This window comes from Octopus bimaculoides, chromosome 14 (assembly GCF_046866305.1).
Source record: "Octopus bimaculoides isolate indiv1 chromosome 14, ASM4686630v1, whole genome shotgun sequence".
NCBI lineage: Eukaryota > Metazoa > Mollusca > Cephalopoda > Octopoda > Octopodidae > Octopus > Octopus bimaculoides.
In genome coordinates this window covers 44,593,444-44,615,943 of record NC_142941.1, presented here as the reverse complement: position 1 = coordinate 44,615,943, position 22,500 = coordinate 44,593,444, and the positions used below count along the sequence as shown (strand labels likewise).

At 37.1% G+C, this 22,500-nt stretch overlaps 1 protein-coding gene across 2 annotated transcripts in view; it reads left to right on the top strand.

Annotated features, from left to right (window-relative positions):
• LOC106877752 (protocadherin gamma-A4) overlaps positions 1 to 22,500 on the top strand; it is a 97,087-nt gene that overhangs the window by 49,685 nt on the left and 24,902 nt on the right. For both annotated transcript variants that reach the window (XM_014926763.3, XM_014926762.3), the window contains exon 2: positions 16,969 to 19,393. In XM_014926763.3, the coding sequence (XP_014782249.1) occupies positions 16,979 to 19,393 (2,415 nt within the window). In that variant the 5' untranslated portion in view covers positions 16,969 to 16,978. The remainder of the gene's footprint in view (positions 1 to 16,968; positions 19,394 to 22,500) is intronic.

Sequence of the window (22,500 nt, the reverse complement as noted above, 5' to 3'; positions counted from 1 at the left end):
CAGTGCTTACAGTTCTGCTGACTGTAGGTGTTGGAAACTTGGTATATGCAAAGACATCAACAACCACATTATACCAAAGAAGAATTAAATGACTTCTTATATAAGCCAAACTACACTGCCAGGCTTCGACAGTACTTCAACAACTGTTTCACTTTGAAGATGAATTATTTGGCACAGTGCTAAACTCAATATGTTTTGTTTCCTGCTTGACCAGATTGTTCGTTACTGACCACATTGTTATGCAGTAATCTTGGAAGAAGCTATTTAATCAGTATTTATATGGTTTATTCATAATATTTACATTCATAATTAGCCAGCAGTTCTTCTTCTTAGCTGCTACTATTGTTTATGCAAATGCTACCCAGTATTGCATGGCAAGGTTACAATTTAATTTTTCTTTAGAATACATTCATTGATGAGTTACAGGTTTTCAATTACTTACACTTTTACTCTTTTACTTGTTTCAGTCATTTGACTGCGGCCATGCTGGGGCACCGCCTTTAGTCGAGCAACTCGACCCCAGGACTTATTCTTTGTAAGCCTAGTACTTATTCTATCGGTCTCTTTTTGCCGAACCGCCAAGTTACGGGGACGCAGACACACCACCATCGGTCGTCAAGCAAAGCTGGGGGGACAAACACAGATACACAAACATATATATATATATATATACATATATACGACTGGCTTCTTTCAGTTTCCGTCTACCAAATCCACTCCCAAGGCTTTGGTTGACCCGAGGCTATAGTAGAAGACACTTGCCCAAGGTGCCACGCAATGGGACTGAACCCAGAACCATGTGGCTGGTAAGCAAGCTACTTACCACACAACCACTCCTGCGCCTATAAGTATTTGTGACACGCATTCCAAATTTTTCTTAAATGTGATTTATAGCTTTAATGCTTTATATCCTTACTCTGTCCAATTTAATGCTTATTTATTTACATCGTTTTGAATTAATCAAGCATTATTTTGTAGCTTCACTGTTTCAATGATGTGATTTCTTATTTTTGGAAAGGCCTCGTAGGGTAGATGTGGGAGGTTGAATCTGGTGAGTTTGAATATAGAGCAGGCAGAAAATTTGGGCCAAAATATGGCCAGTTTAAATGCTAAAGGGTTAATGATATTATATCACTTGTGATATTTCTGTGGACATGTCCTTTTCTTTTCATTTTGGCAACATATTTTTCTTTGTAGATACCATTTCATCACTCTTTGTTTACACACAAATATTTATGGTCAATAGTTTCTATTGAGACTGGATAGTTTATTAATTTGGTGTTTGGCAGTTTCTAGCAAAATGTTGATCTTTTACAGAATGATAATCAAATTCAGTGTGAATATCGTAGAGTAATGATAGGCTGGTGTTTTTTTATTGTTGTTTGAGTCCAAGTAAGTTCTGATTGAGTTGATCTATGATCAAGATCATTCTTCCTTTTTCTTATGTACATGGAACCCAAGACCACATTATTCAATGTGTCCCTTTCTAAGATAGTGGACTGTGATTTAAGGGATATTTAGCTGTTATTTCTGGCAGGCTAAGTGATCACATAGAGGTTCCTTCTTTTGCTTGATAAGCTCCTGGTAAGTCAAATCTGCTGCACAACTTTGATTTGTGACTGAGCTTTTCATTTCCTCTTCTCATTCTAATTGAGATTCCAGACTACATTCTCATCTTATTCACTGACTATGATTTCTATTTAAGAACATATGGATTGCTTTCTTTTTTAGTCTCACCCTTACATGTCTTGAAAAAGGGCATATGCCCAAGATGGTGATAAATTAGTAAAAGGCACCCACCACACTCTTTTAAGTGGCTGGTGTTAGGAACGGCATCCAGCCATAGAAGCCATACCACAACAGATAGTTGGAGTCCAGACAGCTCCCTGCTAGCCAGTTCCATGTCAGATCATCCAACCCATGCCTGCATGGAAAGCAGACGTTAAATGATGATGATGATGATGATGATTAATAATATGCAACACTTTTTACTTATTTATGTGCTCTTTTAAAACCTAGCCAAGCTCATGGGCCCAGTTTTCTAGTTTTTATGGAGGATGTGTTCCCCACCAGCTAGACGGGATGCCAGTCCATCGCAGTGTTGCTCAAGAAACAAGAAGAAAGAGTGAGAGAAAGTTGAGGTGTAAGAGTACAACAGAGGTCGCCACCACCATGAGGCTCCAACCAAAATCTTGAGGGTGGATTTGGTAGATGGAAACTGAAAGAAGCCTGTTGTATATGCATATATGTATCTATGTGTCTATCTGTGTGTGTGTGTGTGTGTGTGTGTGTGTCTTTATGTTGGTGTTTGTATCCACCTCACTGCTTGACAACCAGAATTGGTGTACTTATGTCCCTGTAATTTAGTAGTTTAGCAAAAGGGACCAGTAAAATAAGTACTAAGGCTTACAAAAAAAAAACAAAAAACAAGTTCTGCGGTTGATTTTGTTCAGCTAAAACCCTTCAAGGTGGTGCTCAAGCATGGCCACAATCAAACAACTGAAACAAGTAAAAGAATAAAAGAGCACCTACCTACCTATTTGTCTTAACCTCAAAGCACTTTGCATTCCAGTATCTAGTTATCCATTCTGTACAACAGATTAACAAATCCTCCCTAATCATTTAATAAAATCTAATGCCTGTCAGAAACATTAGCATCCCAGACAAAATGCTTAGCAATATTTTACCTGCCTTTACGTTCTGAGTTCAAATTCTGCCGAGCTCAACTTTACCTTCCATCCTTTCAGGGTTGATAAATTAAGTACCAGTTGCATACTGGGGTTGATCTAATCGACTGGCCCCCCTCCCCGAAGATTTCAAGCTTTGTACCTAGAGTAGAAAAGAATATTTAATGCCTGCAGTAATTCACACCAGTTGTCTGTCTTAGCCATACAGGACTTCAGCAGTATACTTCATTTCATATTTGTCAATTTTATATCTCAACTTTGATATTATTATAATCATTTGTAAGTTTACATTTTGGCAACAGAAAGAAAACTGACAGTTATTTAACCAGGTTAGTTTTATAGTAATGTTATCAAGGAAAGTATTCATTAGTTTGTGGTGAATAGTCTCCTGCATGACTAGCTTAGATAGCCACATACAGACAGTATGTATAGGTGCACATATGAATGTAAGTATTATGTCATCGTTGTTATTGTCTGAGAGTGAGTTGGTAAATATATATATATATATATATATATATATATATATATATATATATATATATATATATATATATATATATATATATATATATATATATACATATATATATATATATATATATATCTTGATATATATATATGCACACATATACTTGTACATATATATACACACACATATACATATGCATACATATATATGTGTGTGTGTGTATATATATATATATATATATACATATATATATCTACATATAATGTGTATTTATGTATATATATTATATACATATATATGCATATATGTATGTGTGTGTGTGTGTGTATATATATATATATATATGTACATATATATACATATATACATACATACATATATATATATGTATATATACACACACATATATATATATGTATATGTATATATACATATATATGTATATTTATAAGTTTTATGTATATATATATATATATAGATGTGTGTATATATATATATATATATGTGTGTGTGTGTATACAGACACATCATATATACATATATACATAAATACATACATACAATCACATGCACACTCACACCCGCACACACACACATGCGTACACACACAGGTGAGCGATTGTGTGTGAGCATGTGTGTAGACCTCTTTGTTGCTACCTAAGACTTCTTGTCTGTACATAATCTGGAAGTTATAAATGTATTCTGACCATATTTCATGAACTTTTATGTCTATACCAACATTAATCTGTTATTGATCATGGCCTTATTTCGTTTTCTCTAATTCTATATATTATACTTTTAATTTATCATTACACTGAAAATGGTGACATTTACTACGGCTGCCATAGACTCAAACACAACATCCTAGCTTTGCAGACTTAACAGCAGGAACCTACTTCAGCATTGTCATAGAAGTTGCCATGTTTCTCTATTCATTGGAAAAATATTTTTTGACTCTTCATCAAATTTAGTTGTGTACATCAGCTGGAAATCTATGATATGTGTCAGAAAGAGAAGATTTCCTATCATTAACGATGGTTTAAATATTTTTAAAACTGTCATTTTCTTCTTAGTTTCTCACACGATTTGTCCAAGTTAGATAATGTTAATGTAAACAACACTAATAATAATGTTCGTTTCTAATGCAGGCACAAGGTATTAAATTTTGTAGGATAATAAAGGACAAAAATCTTTTCCAAGTCATATAGACTTATAGAACAAGTTTCCCAGTTTGTGTGGCGTATATATACCCCACCTGGATGGGATGCCAGTCTGTTGCAGGATTACTCATTTACTTGTTTCAGTCATTTAACTGTGGCCATGCTGGACCACCGCCTTTAGTCGAGCAAATTAACCCCGGGACTTATTCTTTGTAGGCCTAGTACTTATTCTATCGGTCACTTTTGCCAAACCGCTAAGTTACGGGAACGTAAACACACCACCATCAGTTGTCAAACGATGCTGGGGGGACAAACACAGACACACAAACCTATATATATATATATATATATATATACATATATACACGACAGGCTTCTTCCAGTTTCCATCTACTGCTATCAGTCACTGGACTGTGATGATACTCGGGGACCATCTTCAAGGGATTTTTTTTTTAGTCTGTTGTATCAACCACAGTACTTAGCGTGCAAACTTATTTTATTGATCTGTATTCATTGAATGGCTGGGATTAAATTTTTCTTTTTATGTTTTTCGGTATAAAGGGATGTAACTCACTGCACTGATTTACACCATTTGGTTTCAACAGTGAGCTTCTAGCTTTTCAGTCAAACAAACTATCTTCTCCTTGAATTAATTATTATAATGAGCTTGTTGCATACAGTTTACAACTCATTGGAAAAATGTAAAAGAGATGACAACAAACAGCAACAATTCAACTGAAGAAAGACAGTAATAAAAGCCTAAAATGCATGCACAGTACACAGATTAAAACATGCATAGACAGAAGAGTGAATAGTAAAAGGGCCATTGAGAAGAAAGGAGGCGCAAGCACATCATGAACAGAGTTGGTGAATTCTGGGGTATATGGAGCTTTTGAAGGATGTAGTGCCCTGACAGCTAACAGATTATACTGGTAATTTATTCTATGCTTCAACAATTCTGAGCATGAAAAAAGAGATGTTTCAAAATGTCATGGGTGCTGCTCTGTCTTTTGATAATATAAGCATGTCAACTGATGGCTGAGAGATTGAATTTAAAAAAATGATCAGAGTTGATGTTGGGAAGATGTTGGATAATCTTATGGGTTCCTACCAAGTCAACTCCTTGATTTCGAAGCCGTAGTGTGTCAATGTCCATAGAAACAAGACATTCAAGATACAGTAAGTGACTGACAGAGAATAGTCATTTTGTTGTATGTCTCTGGAGATGTATGTTCCTACATATTTCACTGACACTTTATGGAATCTTCATACAGAATTTGTGTACCATTTCTGTAGTGTGTGGCAAGGCTAGCATTTGAATTGCAGACAGAATGCATCTGATGGGCTTCAAAAGTGTCTCTGCACCTGATGCGTTGGTAGAAAATGCTTGCTAATGCTGCCACATAGTGGAAGAGGATCTTGGACCACATGATTGTAAAGTGAAATTTCTAACTATTTGGCTATTCCCAGTGTCACTCAGCTTATACACATGTACACCCCTTCCTTGCTCACAACGGAATCACTCATTAATATCCATGCTTGTCAATGCAAAACTCTTGCAAGAAGATGTTTGTCAAAGATAATGTGCTATAGAATAAAACTTAAAGCTATGTAGTTGTAAAGTAGACTTCTTAACCATACACAAGTGAAGTTAGAGTCAAAGTAAAGCAGAAAGACTTTGTCCTTGGAAACAGGAATACTTTTAAAGGGAGACTCTCATAAGTTTATGATTAAGAGGGGAAAAAAGATTCACAAACATTGCTGAAAATCTATTTCCTAAGGCAGCAATCCCCAGTTTTTTTTTGCCGCTTGGACCAGTGTTACACAAGATATTTTTTTCCATGGACCGGAAGATCATGCACATAACAAAACACAATAAAATGCATAATATATGATTTAATTATTACATAATAATACATATATTACATGATAATACATATATAATGCTTCATTTTTGTATCTGGTTTGCAATATTCTTTATGTGAATTTGTGTGTCGAAACAAATTTTGTTGTGTCTAGGGAAAGTCATCATGCCAATATAATTAACACTCACACAGGTCCAGTTCCATTCCCTTATTATTAGTGAACTGGTTAAATACCTAAGTAACTAATCAATTGTTTGTTTAATTTGGTTAAACAGTAAGTCATTTGTTTTGTTTTGTTTTTGCTTTTGTTAAAGCTCTTTCGTTGCTAATTGCAAACTTTTCAATGGCTTTTGACTTAATCTGTTATGGAGGCTGTGTTTGTCTGCTTCAATACAAGGAATACATACATACATGCATGCATGCATGCATCCATCCATCCATACATACATACATACATACATACATGATGATGGCCATCCACTCGTGACCGAGGAAGACCATTGCTGACCTTCAGGAACATTGTGCGCTCTAGGACTAACTTATATTTTGCATTTGTGGCTCCATTGGTGGCTAATGAGCCCTGCTCTTGACAAGCATACATGACTGCAAACATTGCAGACCAAGCTTTCCCCATTCACTATATGAGCCGTGCGCTTTCGCGCAGCTCGCTTAAGTTCTTCATGCTGGATACGTGCTCTCTCAAAAGTGTCGATCCCCTTCTTAATCTGCTTCCTCCATCAATGGCGATGACAGGCATTGTTTTCCCAGTCAGTGTCCTACATATCACAGGCCTTTAATGAGGACTTGACACAGTCCTCAGCAGGCCAGTGTGGATTTGGTAGACAGAAACAGAAAGAAGCCCATGTGTATGTGTTTGTGTGTGCATGCATGTGTGCATGCATGCGTGTGTGTTTGTCCCCACCTCCCATTTCTCACCATTGCTCGACCTCACTGGTGTGTTTATGTCCCTGTAATTCTAGCAGTTCAGCAAAAGAAACTAATGGAATAAGTACTAGGCTTACAAAGAATAAGTTCTGGGTTCAATTTCTTTGACTAAAATCCTTTAAAGCAGTGCTCCAGCATGGCTGCAGTCAAAGGACTGAGACAAGTAAAAATACATCCAAACTTCTCTCTAAATTTGAGTTGAAGTCTTATCAATTCTCCAAGCTTATTTGGCTGGAGCATATATTGATTTCTGAGGCTTTAAGTGATTAAACGTACAAAACAGATCCCTAGATAGGACACTGATCCATCATTAGGTTAATCCCCAGCTGCTGCTGCTGCTGGTAATCTTCTTCACAGAATGAGATGTGATTGTATGTGGTTGTTTGGAAGGTGACAATTTGGTATGGCTGTAATAGTAAAGTAATGGTAAAGTTACCTTCTCAAGTTGTAACGACTAACAACAGCCAGTATCCCAGTTTCATGGTGTATATATTCCACATCTGGATGGCATGCCAGTCCATTGCATGATTGCTTTGTTTTGCCAGTTGAGAGGACTGGAGCAACATGAAATGAAGTGTTTTGCTCAAGAACACAATGCGCTGCCTGTTGAAGGAATTGAAATCACAGTCTTACGACCATGACTCCAGCATCCTAACCACTAAGCCACGTGCCTCCACTTCGTATGGCTCGCTGGACATTCAACTTGTTTTGGAGACAGAAATTTATTGTACTGGAGGCAAACACACACACACACTAGCGCATGCACACACACACACATTAGCGCGCGCACGCACACACACACACATTCATACACACACACATGGTCACCCCCCCATAAGCAAGCACACACACACACACACACATACACGCGTGCGCGCACACACACACATACATACACATGTACACCTATACCCACACACACATGCAAGCATGCATGCACGCACAAGCATGCACACATACACACACACACGCACAAACACACACACACACACACAAACACACACACAGACACAAACACACACACACACACACACACGCAGACACACACACACACACACACACACAAACACACACGCACAGACACACACAGAAATATACTCATATACTCAGTGGCGAGCTGGCAGAAGCGTTAGCACGCCGGGCGAAATGCTTAGTGGTATTTCGTCTGCCGTTACGTTCTGAGTTCAAATTCTGCCGAGGTCAACTTTGCCTTTCATCCTTTCGGGGGTCGATAAATTAAGTACCAGTTACTCACTGGGTTCGATGTAATCGACTTAATCACTTTGTCTGTCCTTGTTTGTCCCCTCTATGTATAGCCCCTTGTGGGCAATAAAGAAATAAGAAATATACTCATACAGATAGGGAGAATGAGAGGGTGACAGAGGGATAGAAAGAAACATTAAAGCATCTGAGGTCAAATAAGTCAGCACTGAATCACTGATGCCAAAATAAGTGGTGCTAAAATGCCTGGGAATCAAAGCCATGACCTTGGGACTGTGTTGCCAAACAACCTAAGTAATAGGTCACATACCTTCCTGTTCTCTCCAAGAGAGAAAATCAGAGTTAAGAAGCTTGCTTTCCAACCATGTGGTCTTGAGTTCCATCCCACTCTGTATCACCTTGGTCAAGTATCCTCTACAAATCCACTCACAAGGCCTGTGTGTGAATGGATTTGTTGCGCAGAAACTGAAATGCACATATGTGTGTGTGTGCATGTGTGCATGTGTGTGTGTGTGTGTGTGTGTGTGTGCATGCATGCGCGTGTGTGTGTCTCTTTCTCTCTCTCTATCTCTCTCCCTCTCTCTCTTCCTCTCTCTCTCTCTCTCTCTCTCTCTCTCTCTATATATATATATATATATATATATATATATATGTATATAAAATCAAACCAAGTACTGCAAGTTGGTTTTTAAAAAAAAATTTTTTTTTTTGTTTTCAAGCTTGGTACTTAATTTATTAGTCTCCTTTACTGATCTGCTAAGTTATGGAAATGTAAGCAAACCAACACCCACTGTCAAGTAGTTAAAAGGAAACGAACACAATACATACACAAAAATACACAATCATAGATATATAGAGATAGATAGATAGTTTTATATATATATATATATATATATATATATATATATATATATATATATATATAAATATATGGGGAAACCCCAATTTTTCTAAGTGCTTAGGGCCTCTATAGGTCTTAATCCGGCCCTGGTGTATATCACATAAGAAAATATGTTTGTGTGTATGTGTGTTTGTGTGTGTGTGTGTGTGTGTGAGTGTGTGTGTCCATGCGTGTATGTGTATGAGCGTGCATGTGTGTGTGTGCGTGTGTGTGTGCATGTATGCATGTATGTGTATGAGTGTGTATGCGTTCATGTTTGTGCGTTTTTGTGTGGATGTGTGTGTGTGTGTGTGTGTGTGTGTGTGTGTGTGTGTGTGTGTGTGTTTCAGTGTTTTACATCAGTAAGAAAACCAACAAGCCAGTGAAACACACACACACACACACACACACACACACACACACACATCCACACAAAAACGCACAAACATGAACACATACACACTCATACACATATATGCATACATGCACACACACACACTTTATGGTCTGGTGTTTATGCCTGCTTAGGTGGGGAGGCACAGGAAGGTAGAGGGGCAGGAAACTCAGGGGCTACCTCGGCTGGCACACACACACACACACTAGCTGTGCAACTGACCAGATGCTATATTGTCCACTGTAGTCTTCATTTTTTAAAAGTGCATTCTGTGATTTGATGGAGATTTAGTTTCTATTTCTCCCAGGTCAAGGAATTACCATGAAGAGAAATTTACTTGTGATGTCAGACACAAGACCAGAAAATATTTTAGGGAAGAGATTAACTAGCTCAGTGTCTCTCTTTAATTTTCTTTGTCTATTTAACCGTCTTTTTCTTCATTATGCTATTTTCATTTCACTTCAGTTAATCCATTTATCTGCCAGTCTAATTCACGTGTCTATTGGTCTGTTCAGCTATTAATTTATCTATCAATAAATCTCTCAATTAATCTATTTATTTATCAATTCATCCACCATTCTGGCTATATTATTATCTATATAGATATTCCATTTCTCCAATTTCCTTCCAAGGGAAAAAACTCTACTTCAACTAATGCTGTTGCCTGTATATTGTCAGTTATTTGAAGCTTCTCATACAACGTACTTGTAAGAGAACATGATTTCAACTTCGATATTGATTCCTAATACTTGGCACAAGAATTCAATTTTGGGGTTATATTTTTGTAAAAAAAAAAAAAAAGCTGTTATTGACAACTAGATCGACCCAAGTACTTCACTGGTACTTTAGTTCATTCTTTTACTCTTTTACTTGTTTCAGTTATTTGATGGCAGCCATGCTGGCGCAGTGCCAAAAAAGTTTTTTTAGTTGAAGAAATCAATTCAATTCTTTGTAAGCCTAGTACTTATTTTATTGGTCTCTTTTGCCAAACTGCTAAGTTACGGGGACCTAAACACATCAGCATCGGTTGTCAAGCGATTGTGGGGAGACAAACACACACACACATGTGCACAAACACATAAACATGTATAGACACACACACACACACACATATGTAAGTGTGTATTGTGTGTGTATATATATATATATATATATATATACACACACATATATATATATATATATATATATATATATATATATATATACATACACACACACAATAGGCCTCTTTCAGTTTCCGTCTACCAAATCCACTCACAATGCTTTGGTCAGCCCAAGGCTATGGTAGAAGATACTTGCCCAAGTTGCCACGCTGTGGGACTGAACCCCGAACCATTTGGTTGGGAAGCAAGCTTCTCACCACACACAACCATACCTAATAATTAAAGCATTTCCTGAATGCCTTTGTTTTTTATTTTTGTGAAAATTAAAATGAAACGAAATAAAATTAACATAAATCAGAATATAAATTTATATTTTGTTAAGTTTATCTGAAGAAACATTTAAAATTCATAAATGGGATTTTTTGCAGTATAACTATTTATCATATTTAAATCCACATAGTGATGTCATTTCGTGTCTTTATTGAATTATTCTACTGTTTTTCACATCATCCAAATAACAATGCATTTAGGAATCTGGGTTTTTTAGTTGGATGTGAGATAAGAAAAGAAAAATTTTGGAAAACAGCGTCAGCATAATTAACAGAAAATTTCTGATTCTGATTTCAAATTTTGGCACAAGGCCAGTACTCTGTGGGAAGAAGTTAGTTGTTAACATCACCCCCCCCCCCCCAATGCTCAACTGGTACTCATTTTATCGACCCTGAAAGTATGAAAGACAAAGTCAACCTCAGTGGAATTTGAACTTGGAATGTAAACATGGATGAAATGTTGTCCAAGCATTTTGCCTGGTGTTGCTAATGACTCTGCTTGCTTGCTGGCTTACTACAACTGCTACTGCCACCTCAACCCACCACCACCACCACCAATACCACCACCACCGCCACCGCCGCCGCCGTCGCCGCTGCCGCCGTCGCCGCTGCCGCCGTCGCCGCCGCCGCCGTCGCCGCCGCCGCCGTCGCCGCCGCCGCCGCTGCCGCCGTCGCCGCTGCCGCCGTCGCCGCTGCCGCCGTCGCCGCTGCCGCCGTCGCCGCTGCCGCCGTCGCCGCTGCCGCCGTCGCCGCTGCCGCCGTCGCCGCTGCCGCCGTCGCCGCTGCCGCCGTCGCCGCTGCCGCCGTCGCCGCTGCCGCCGTCGCCGCTGCCGCCGTCGCCGCTGTCGCCGCTGCCGCTGTCGCCGCTGCCGCTGTCGCCGCTGCCGCTGTCGCCGCTTCCGCTGTCGCCACTGCCGCTGTCGCTGCTGCCGCTGCTGCCGCTGTCGCCGCTGCTACCGCTGCCGCTGTCGCCGCTGCTACCGCTGCCGCCGCTGCCGCCGTTGCCGCCGCTGCCGCCTCTGCCGCCGCTGCCACCGGTGCCGCCGCTGCCGCCACCACCCACCATCACCACCTTTGCCGCCACCGCAGCTGCTGCTGCTGCTACTACTACTACTGCTACTACTAATCCTTTCTACTGGAAGCACAAGGCTTCAAATTTGGGGGAAGGGATTAAGTCAATTACATCGACCCCAGTGCGTAACTGATACTAACTTTATTGACCCCGAAATGATGAAAGGCAAAGTTGGCATCAGCGGAATTTGAACTCAGAACCTAGTGGCAGACAAAATACGCTAAGCATTTTGCCTGGTGTGGTAATGATTCTGCCAGCTCACTGCCTTAATAATAATAATAATAATAATAATAATAATAATAATAATAATAATATGGCACTCTGTCGCTTACGACGTCGAGGGTTCCAGTTGATCCGATCAACGGAACAGTCTGCTCGTGAAATTAACGTGCAAGTGGCTGAGCACTCCACAGACACGGGTACCATTAACGTAGTTCTCGGGGATATTCAGCGTGACACAGTGTGACAAGGCTGACCCTTTGAATTACAGGCACAACAGAAACAGGAAGTAAGAGTGAGAGAAAGTTGTGGTGAAAGAGTACAGCAGGGTTCACCAGTATCCCCAGCCGGAGCCTCGTGGAGCTTTAGGTGTTTTCCCTCAATAAACACTCACAATGCCGGTCTGGGAATCGAAACTGCGATCCTATGACCGCGAGTCCGCTGCCCTAACCACTGGGCCATTGCGCCTCCACAATAATAATAATAATAATAATAATAATAATAATAATAATAATAATAATAATAATAATGACCTTATTATATACAGTGCTCATGATCACAACAGCTCATTGGAAAAAAATAGTTTAAAGCAGGGACAGAGAACAGACACATAAGTTAAGGAAGACAGCAACGAAGCTAGAAGTACGTGCACGGCACAAAGAATAAAACACAAACTTAGAGAAAAGTAGACATTATGTTATGACAGAAATCTTTGTGCTGTAACTTTTTTATATAATGTTGTTACATTATTATCAGTATGTTGATATCATAGACAGTTGTATTGAAATAAATCTATTTAATTGGGGATTAGGTATCATAAAATGTAATATTTCAGTTTGCATATTTTTTTATTATTTTGATTGTTGTGTTGGTGTCAAATTAAACATGAAGTGAAAATGTCTTTATGAATTGTAACAAAAAGGATGAAGCATCTGATATAGGGAATTCAAATTAAAATCAGTGAAAAGATAGAAGGAAACTGAAAGAAGCCTGTCATGTGTACACACACACACACACACACACACACAGTCACAGGTATGTATGAGTGTGTGTGTGTGTGTGTGTGTGTGTATGCGTGCATGTGTGTTTGCCTCCTTTTCTTTATGCGATAGTTACATACAGATGGCACTGTCATACAAGATGTGTAATATGTTTCCTGTCTTCCCTGCAAACATGTCCAGTCATAGGGAAGGAAATATTCTTTTCTACTCTGGACACAAGGCCCGAAATTTTTGGAGAAGGGGCCAGTCGATTTGATCGACTCCAGTGCACAACTAGTACTTAATTTTTTGACACTGCAAGAATGAGAGGCAAAGTCGAGCTTGGCAGAATTTGAACTCAGAACATAAAGATGCATTTCGCCTGGTGTGCTAACATTTCTGCCAGCTTGCTGCCTTATAGGGAAGCTGTACTGGTAATCTTTGAGAAATGGTACTGGTAGTCTTTGAGAAATGGGAGGCACTCGAGATATTGGAGAAGGTGATTTGTTTAGGTCTAATTCTGTTACATTTGGTGAGGAAATTTGGTGAGGTTTGATCTAGAGTGCGCTAACTGAGGGTCAGGAAATTCTTTAGTCAAGGGACCAAAATGTATGAGAACAATTCGAGAGGCAGATGGTGGTGGACAAAAGCCACCTTGTTGGTGGAGATAGAGATGGAGGTGTTTCTACAGGTATTGTTGCAGCTTAGCTACTTGTGAACCACTTTGAGAGAATTATAGAGAGAAAGAGAGAAATGAAATAAGGATCATCATCATCATAATTATCATCAACATCATCATCATCATTGCTTGCATGGGACAGACAAAATTTTGTGAGAGATTTTCTATGGTTTCGAAGTGAGGTTATATTTTCTCCTGATCCAACAAGTTTTCAGGGAGGACTAGAAACAAATTATACAGCTTGTGTGACCATGATATTCATATATAACAATCATGCAATCTCAAGATAAGGTGGCGTGTGCACGCACATACACACACGCACACACACACACACACACACACACACACGCACACGAACACACATACACACATGCACACACACATGCACACATGTATACACACATGCACACACACACACAAATGCACATACACGCATGCACACACATGCATGCACACATACACACATGAATTCACATACACATGCACATACAGATGCAAACACATATGCACATGCACATATGCGTATACACATGTACACATGCACACACACACATGCACACATATACACACACACACGTGTACACACATGCACAGACACACACACAGCACACACATACACACACACACATGCACACGCACATATAAAGCCCATGTGTGGGATATTGGAGATGTTACCCCAGAGGGTGGTATTAGCTGCCTACTTAGTTGTATTTATTACAGAGAGGAACTCATAGAATTAAATATGCTATTTGAAAAGATTGTCATATTCTAATATGGATATGTAATAAGAGTATTCTAACCCTGATAACTGTCACCCATAGTTGTGATAATTAATTGCCTAAAATGTTTTCTACTTCAGAGTCGTAAGGTTATGTTGCTGGACCTATTAAATACTCAATCTCATTCATACTTTTATACAATAGCTATTGTTTTATGTTTTCCACAAAGGCACATAACTCTGCTTGTCTTTGTCTGGTCAGCAAGTTCTCTTTATACTTGAGTAGTAAGTGGTAAGGGAATTTCGTTGTGAAAAATAAATGGTTGAATAATATGCAAATTTATCTCAATTTTCAAAAGCTTTTTCCCCTTATTAACATAGGAAGAAAAGTTGTAAAACAGATATAAAATAAATAAATAAACAATTATGAAGAAAGTTTACGTAGAATACTACTTTCTCTAAATTATTACCTGTTATAACTGTCTCTACTTTCTGCTTAAGCCTTTTTACTGCAGAAATCAGATACTTCCTCTAAGAATTTTATTACCCTTAACTGTGGAAAGCAGTTTTTTATACCAATCTATCTTTCATTCAAGAATGTTATGTTTAAAACTAATTTTTGTTGAGATATGTCATGTTTATTGAGGCTGTGTGACTTGCAGAAAATACCAATTTTATTTTTTAGCCTACTATTACGGAATAGTAGACACCGACCAAAAAATCTTAAAAAACACCTCACAGGAGAAGAATTCACATCAGAGAATGAATCAGAATTCTTAGTAAAAGAATGTGGAAGCAGGAGATGTGGAACATGCAACAACAACAACAACTTTAAATACTTAGAAAGTGGTTCCCACATAAAATTCAAGAGTGGATTCTTGTTCAAAATAAATGCAGATATGATCTGCAAAATGCAGAACCTCATATACTACATTACCTGCCCCAACTGCAAAGAAAATTAAATTGGCGAAACAAATACTCCTTGTAACATAGAAGATGAACCGATGGCAAATATTTTGGCAGCTTTTACCAACTTAAACAAAGAGACCATCCAGGAGAGTTGCAGGAGATTCCGAAGTTGTCTGGAGGCTGTGGTTTAAGCAAATGGCGATTTTATTGAATAAATTTACTCTTTAGTATTTCAAGATATTTTAATGTAATTTTGGTAAATATATCTGTTAAAATGAGATGTCAGAGATATTTTCATCTTTGCGTAATTTAGATGACAGTTTATTCACTGCACTATATATATATATATATATGTATATATATATATGTGTATGTGTGTGTGTGTGTATACATACATACTTACTAATTTACATTGTTTTAAATTAATCATGCATTATCTTGTAACTTTGAGATTTCAATGATGTGATTGTATATTTTTAGAATGACATTGTAGGGTAGACGTGAGAGGCCAGATTTTGACAGTTTTGAACATAAAACAGGTAGAATATTTTGGAATATGGCTGGTTTAAATGCTAAAGGTTTATCCAACAGTCAAAGTCAGCTACTTAAGACCTCCATTCATTTATAATCCATTGGATTGGAAGTTTCCTACTTGATTGCTTTGTTACAGTATGTGATGAAGAAGGTCTTTACAACTCACATTCTTAACACACACGACCTACCTATTGTGAAATTTAATAACACACACTGCTATGAAAATTATACCAACTTCCATTTCTCCTTTACCACTTTCCAAATATGCATTATCTGTATGCACCCAAGACACCTACACATGTCATGCTGACTTGAACAACTTTTATGTACAGAGAACATGACAACCTGGTCACTTTTTTAAGAGCATCAATGAAATTTTCTTTTAATCCACAATGAAATTTTGTTAATAGATAATTAATATTAATAAGGGCGAGCCGGTAGAATCATTAGCACACGAGGTAAAATGCTTAGTGGCATCTCACCTGTTCTGAGTTCAAGTATTGCCGGGGTCAACTTGCCTGTCATCCTTTTGGGGTTGATAAAAAAGTACCAGTTGGATACTGGGATTGATCCAGTCGGCTTTGCCCACCACCTCTGAAATATCTGGCCTTGTGCCAAAATTTGAAACTAATGTTAATAAGGAGTTGAATTAGATTTAATTTGTAAACATTTATTCATAGTTATTCCATGAGGTTAAAAACAAATATGCCTTTATTTTATATAAAAATATTTCTTTTTATGTATAAAAATACTCCTTATATTCCTGTTATATTAAAATCAAATTATTTATTCTATTTTCAGAATTATTCGAATGCTTCAGCTTATAAACTCAGCAGACACAAGAGAGAATATGCTAGTACTGGTATATATATTGCATTTGTTTCTTCATACCTGCATGTGTGTTGATCTTGCATACCCTGTCCAGGAAGAGAAAAGTCCAGGAACTTATATAGGGGATATTGCTGCAGACTCACAACTTCTAAACAGTGTCTCATCTCAAGATCACAATTTGATAACTTTTAACCAACTCAGCCAAAAAGAAACTTCCCAGCTTTTTAATATTTCTAAATCTGGTAAACTTTTCACTTCACAGAAACTTGATGCTGAATCATTATGTTCTTATAGCACAGAATGTTCCAGAACAATTAAAGTTGCAGTCAAGCAAGCAGAAACTTTTATCAAGATTCTTAAAATTAAGGTAACAATAGAAGATGTTAATGACCATCAACCAGAATTCCCTGTAAAACAGATAAAACTCCTTTTTGATGAAAGTCATGGCAAAGGAACTGCAAAATCAATTCCAAATGCTGTCGACCAAGATGTAGGTATTATGAATTCAAAAATTTCATATCGCCTGAAAAAACACGATAATGAACCATTTAGACTATCAGTATCTAAGAAAGTGGACGGTACTTCCAAACTAAGGATTAGTCTAGATGAAAAATTAGACAGAGAATCAAAAGACAGTTACTTTTTACAACTAGTTGCAGAAGATGGAGGCTTTCCCTCCCAGCATGGAATTCTGAATATTGAAGTTTCTGTAATTGATGTCAATGACAATCCACCTATTTTTTCAAAAGATATCTATAATGTTTCCATAAAGAATACACATCACAGAGCTTCACCAGTTACCGTTTTATCTGCTACAGATTTAGATTCTGGAGACAATGGAAAAATAATTTACCACTTTAGTTCTAAAACATCCGAAATTGTAAAAAATAGTTTTCAGTTAAATAATGTTACAGGTGAAATATTCTTTTTGAATGTCTTCCCAGTTACACAGACACGAAAATATAAACTTTTTGTTGAAGCAACAGACAGAGGTAGTCCTCCTCTCAGTTCTATAGTTTTGCTACTTGTAAATGTGATCAATCAACAAAACAGAGCGCCAGAAATTGATGTCAATTTTGTTTCTGCATTAAAAAAGAATACAGCTGCAATTTCAGAGAGAATCAAAGTTGGCAGCTTTATTGCCTATGTCAGTGTTATTGACAATGATGTTGGACTAAATGGAGAAGTAACGTGCGATCTTAAAAGCGATAAATTTCAGCTGTTAAAAATAAGTTCCAAAGAATATAAGGTACTGATGAAAAACACAGTCGACAGAGAAACTGAAAGTAACTACAATATTTCAATTATCTGTCATGACAAAGGCTCACCAGCTTTGAAGACTGCGAGAAAATTTTCAATCCAAGTAATGGATGTTAATGATGTACAGCCTAAATTTACCAAAGACACATTTAAATTTCTTACTTATGAAAATGAAAAATCAAATTTCCCAGTTGGATTTATCAATGCCACTGATTTGGATTTAGGAAATGGAGGCCAACTAACATATTTCATAATTGATAACAACAATATGTTTCCTTTTCAGATTACAGACTATGGTTTCATTTCAACTATACGGTCTTTAGACCGAGAACGACGAGACATATATAAATTCCGGGTTTTAGTAAAGGATAACGGTACACCATCACTAAACAGTACAGCAAATGTTGTTGTTGAAGTCATGGATGAGAATGATAATGCACCATACTTCACATTTCCTAGTGTTAACCCTTTCAGCCTAGATGTCCATTATCACCCACAAAGCAAAAATGACATCACAACTCTGAGAGCTTCAGACAGAGACAGTCGGGAAAATGCTTTCCTTAAGTATGAAATGCTTGATAGAAAAAACCATCAGTTGTTTACTGTTAATCCTTACACTGGAGTTTTATCATTTGCTCGAAAAGTTTACCAAAATGATGCCGGGTCATACAATCTTTTGTTAGTTGTGAAAGACAGTGGCAGCCCAGTGCTGTCAGCAACCACTACACTGTCCTTAACACTAACTGTCAGCAACAGAACATCCCCAATGTTGACAGCTGCTCATATCCAATCTAGTGACATGATAGATATCAACTTGGTCATTATCATAGTTGTTACAGCTGTAGTGATATCAATTGCTATAGTTGTTATAATAACGATATGTATAGTGAGATGTAACAGAAGGAGAACTATGTTACATACAGCAGCAATGAATCCAGCCATGCAACCAGGACGAGAGAAATGTTTAATGATATCTCAGAGTAACAATCCTTTTGCTATAACACAGAACCCCGAAGAAGGGGTGCATCACAGTACACCATCAATGAGATCCAGAAGGGATTTCTGTCCAGAGCAGGAGCTACCGGTTGAATGGACAACATTGACAACACCAAAAAGTATTCCAGCATCAACACAGGTAAGTTCTATCAAATTTTGATGCTAAAATCATATTTATATTAATTTTCATTCAGTTATATATATAAAAAAAAATACAAACAAACAACAAAACGAAAAAGAAAAACAGTCCTAACAAATAAAAAAAAGAAACATCTTTCACTATGATAAAAATCCTAACATTCAGCATATATCACTGCAGCAGTACCTTCTTGGCAAAAACTAATGCTCTATATCATGTTATACAACTGAGTTTCCTTACATTTTGTATCATATCCTTTTGTCTTCTAATGAAAAATATTGATATATAATATAAAATGAGTTTTCTGCTACAGTAGGTTTATTTGGAGGCTGACAGTTCGACATATGATCGTTTCTTTCAGTTATCAAGAATTGTATTTAATATAAACTTCAATATGACAATTACATTGTGTTCCTGTTCCTGTTCCATGCCGATAGTACATAACTCAGCTTACCTCAATTTAATTGCATGTCATACAGCTTCACATATCACAGTTGATAATAGCAACAAAAATAAAAGCATTTGCACAAACAAAACTATAAACCATGCCAACTGTGCTAGCATGAAACCTGTATGAAGAATCTGAAAATATATATATATATATATATATATAAATAGATAGATAGATAGATAGATAGATAGATAGATAGATATGTATATCAGTAATGATTACATGTGATTTCCATAAGAAAGGAGATGCATACTGTGATAGCCTCATGATTCTCTGAATCCACATTGTATATTACTCTTTTATACATACATACATACATATGTATGTATGTGTGTGTGTGTGTGTGTGTGTGTGTGTGTGTGTGTGTGTGTGTGTGTGTGTGTGTGAGAGTGTGTGTGTGTGTGAGTGTGTGTGTGTGTGTGCGTGCGTGTGTGCGTGTGTGTTTATACATGTTAGGAAAGAATAATTTTGCAATATATTTTTCAATTTAAATTTGAGGTGCACAAATGTCAGAGATTTTTAGTTAGCTGGTTAAGGTAACCATTAGCTTTTATACTCTAACCCACACCTTCATCACCAGTTTTCATAATATAACACACTTCCTACAAGTATTTTTTATAACACCTCACTGGTTATTATAAGCCATTCATCTGCCTTTAAATATCAACATAACCCTTCACCTATTTTTGCAATATTTTCTCTATCTCGTACTGTCAATTTCTAACAGAACTCTATTGGATGGACTGATATTCATATTCAGCTTCAGTGGCTTGTTGATTGAACAGACCCCTAACAAATCTCAACCAGGGAATAAAGACCATGCCAAAAAATGGACCATGCAAACAAGATATGGACTCTACATACCACATCACTGGCTATCTGTCTAGGGTACAGAAAATACGTCATTAAAAGAAACAAACAAATTGATTCATATCATCCTGGACAGAACATCAACACACACCATCAGATAAATTTATATGCCATGTCACTTGCACATGCAACAGGCCAGATATTGGTATTTGGGATTTGACAAGGAAAGTATATACCAGCATTGATGTCAGCTGCCCTGCTGTGTGAATATCCCTCTGAAAATCGAAGAGGAAAAGGATAACTATGGACAACTGCTTTGAAACCTTTAGTTTCTATACCCAGATTATAAATTAACATTTGTATCAATAACAATTGGTGCTGTTGGTTTTGTGAGTAAATGCCTGAGTGGCAATCTGGATAAGCTAGGGTTTTCAGAAAAAGAAATCAACCAGTTAATATGCAAGTTATGAATACAAGCAATGAGGGAAGGGGTGAGGGTGGGGTGCAAACAAGCAAGACTTTCCTCTAATTCAAAATGTGACATCATTTTTGCTATCTGCATTCTGGGGACAGAGCTGGGTAACAGGTGAGGGTTGGAAACAAAACAAAAAAAGAAAAAATAGAATCCAGCTGTAGAAAATCTGTCTCAATAAATTCCCTCTGACCCATACAAGCATGAAAAAGTGGATGTTAAATGATGATGATGATAATGGGGACAATGATGATGTAGACAATGATGATGATGATGATGATGGTGATGATGATGGTGACAATGACAATGATGATGATAATGATGATGATGAAAATGCTGCTGCTGCTGCTGCTGATGATGATGATGATGATGATGATGATGATGGTGATATAAAAGTGATTGCATTACACTTTTACAATATTTGATAAACATACATATATATATATTTTATTTTTTATATAAATAAATACTCTCTTACAATATGTAGTGTCCTCAAAAGAGACAAAAACCACATAATACAACAGTGTTTGACTCTTTTTTTTTTGTTTCCTTCTTTTATGCAAAGGAAAAGGGGATTTAGACGCATATTGATTGCTTGTCTGTTTATTTACCATACTCATTGTCAACAGAGTTTTTTGCAACTATGGTATTCCATACTTTAGCATTTCTGGGGAAATGGTTTGGATTATATGGCTTAATTTTAGGATGACTAAGACAAATTTGTCATTACATTTTTTTTATTTCTCTTTTATTTATTCATTTATCTGGTTTTTGGTTTTCGATAACAAGTTCCCTAAGGCTGTCCTTTAAATGTAACACAACTTGTAATTGTATCAATTTTTTTCCCCTTCTAAATCACTGGTTTCATAAAAGCTTCAGACCATTGCGTCCTTGGTTTCATGAACTAATTATTTTCCTTATCCTCCCACCTCCACCCTCATTACCTTATAAATATCCTTATTCAGAATAACAGTTGACTCAATGGAAAATAACAGAACAATGCTATAAAGGAATGTCAATTAACATTGAAATATAATAAATGTCCAATCATAACTTGTTAGTTTAATTAATTTAATAAAACTGATCAAGATGCATCTGGTCTTCAGACTATTTTCTTTCTTTGGCATTAACATTTCAATCAGTATTCTCTCCAGGTGATAATGCTGAATTAGTCCAAAGATTGAACCTGGAATGTTTGCTTTACCAGCTGGATTTCATATCCATCATCAGCATCATCATCATCATCTACATTTAGCATCTGTTTTCCATGCTAGCATGGGTTGGGAAGTTTAATAGGAGCTGGCAAGGCTGGGAGCAACACCAAGTTCCATTGTCTATTTTGACATGGTAGCTTTTATGTGGCACCAACAACCA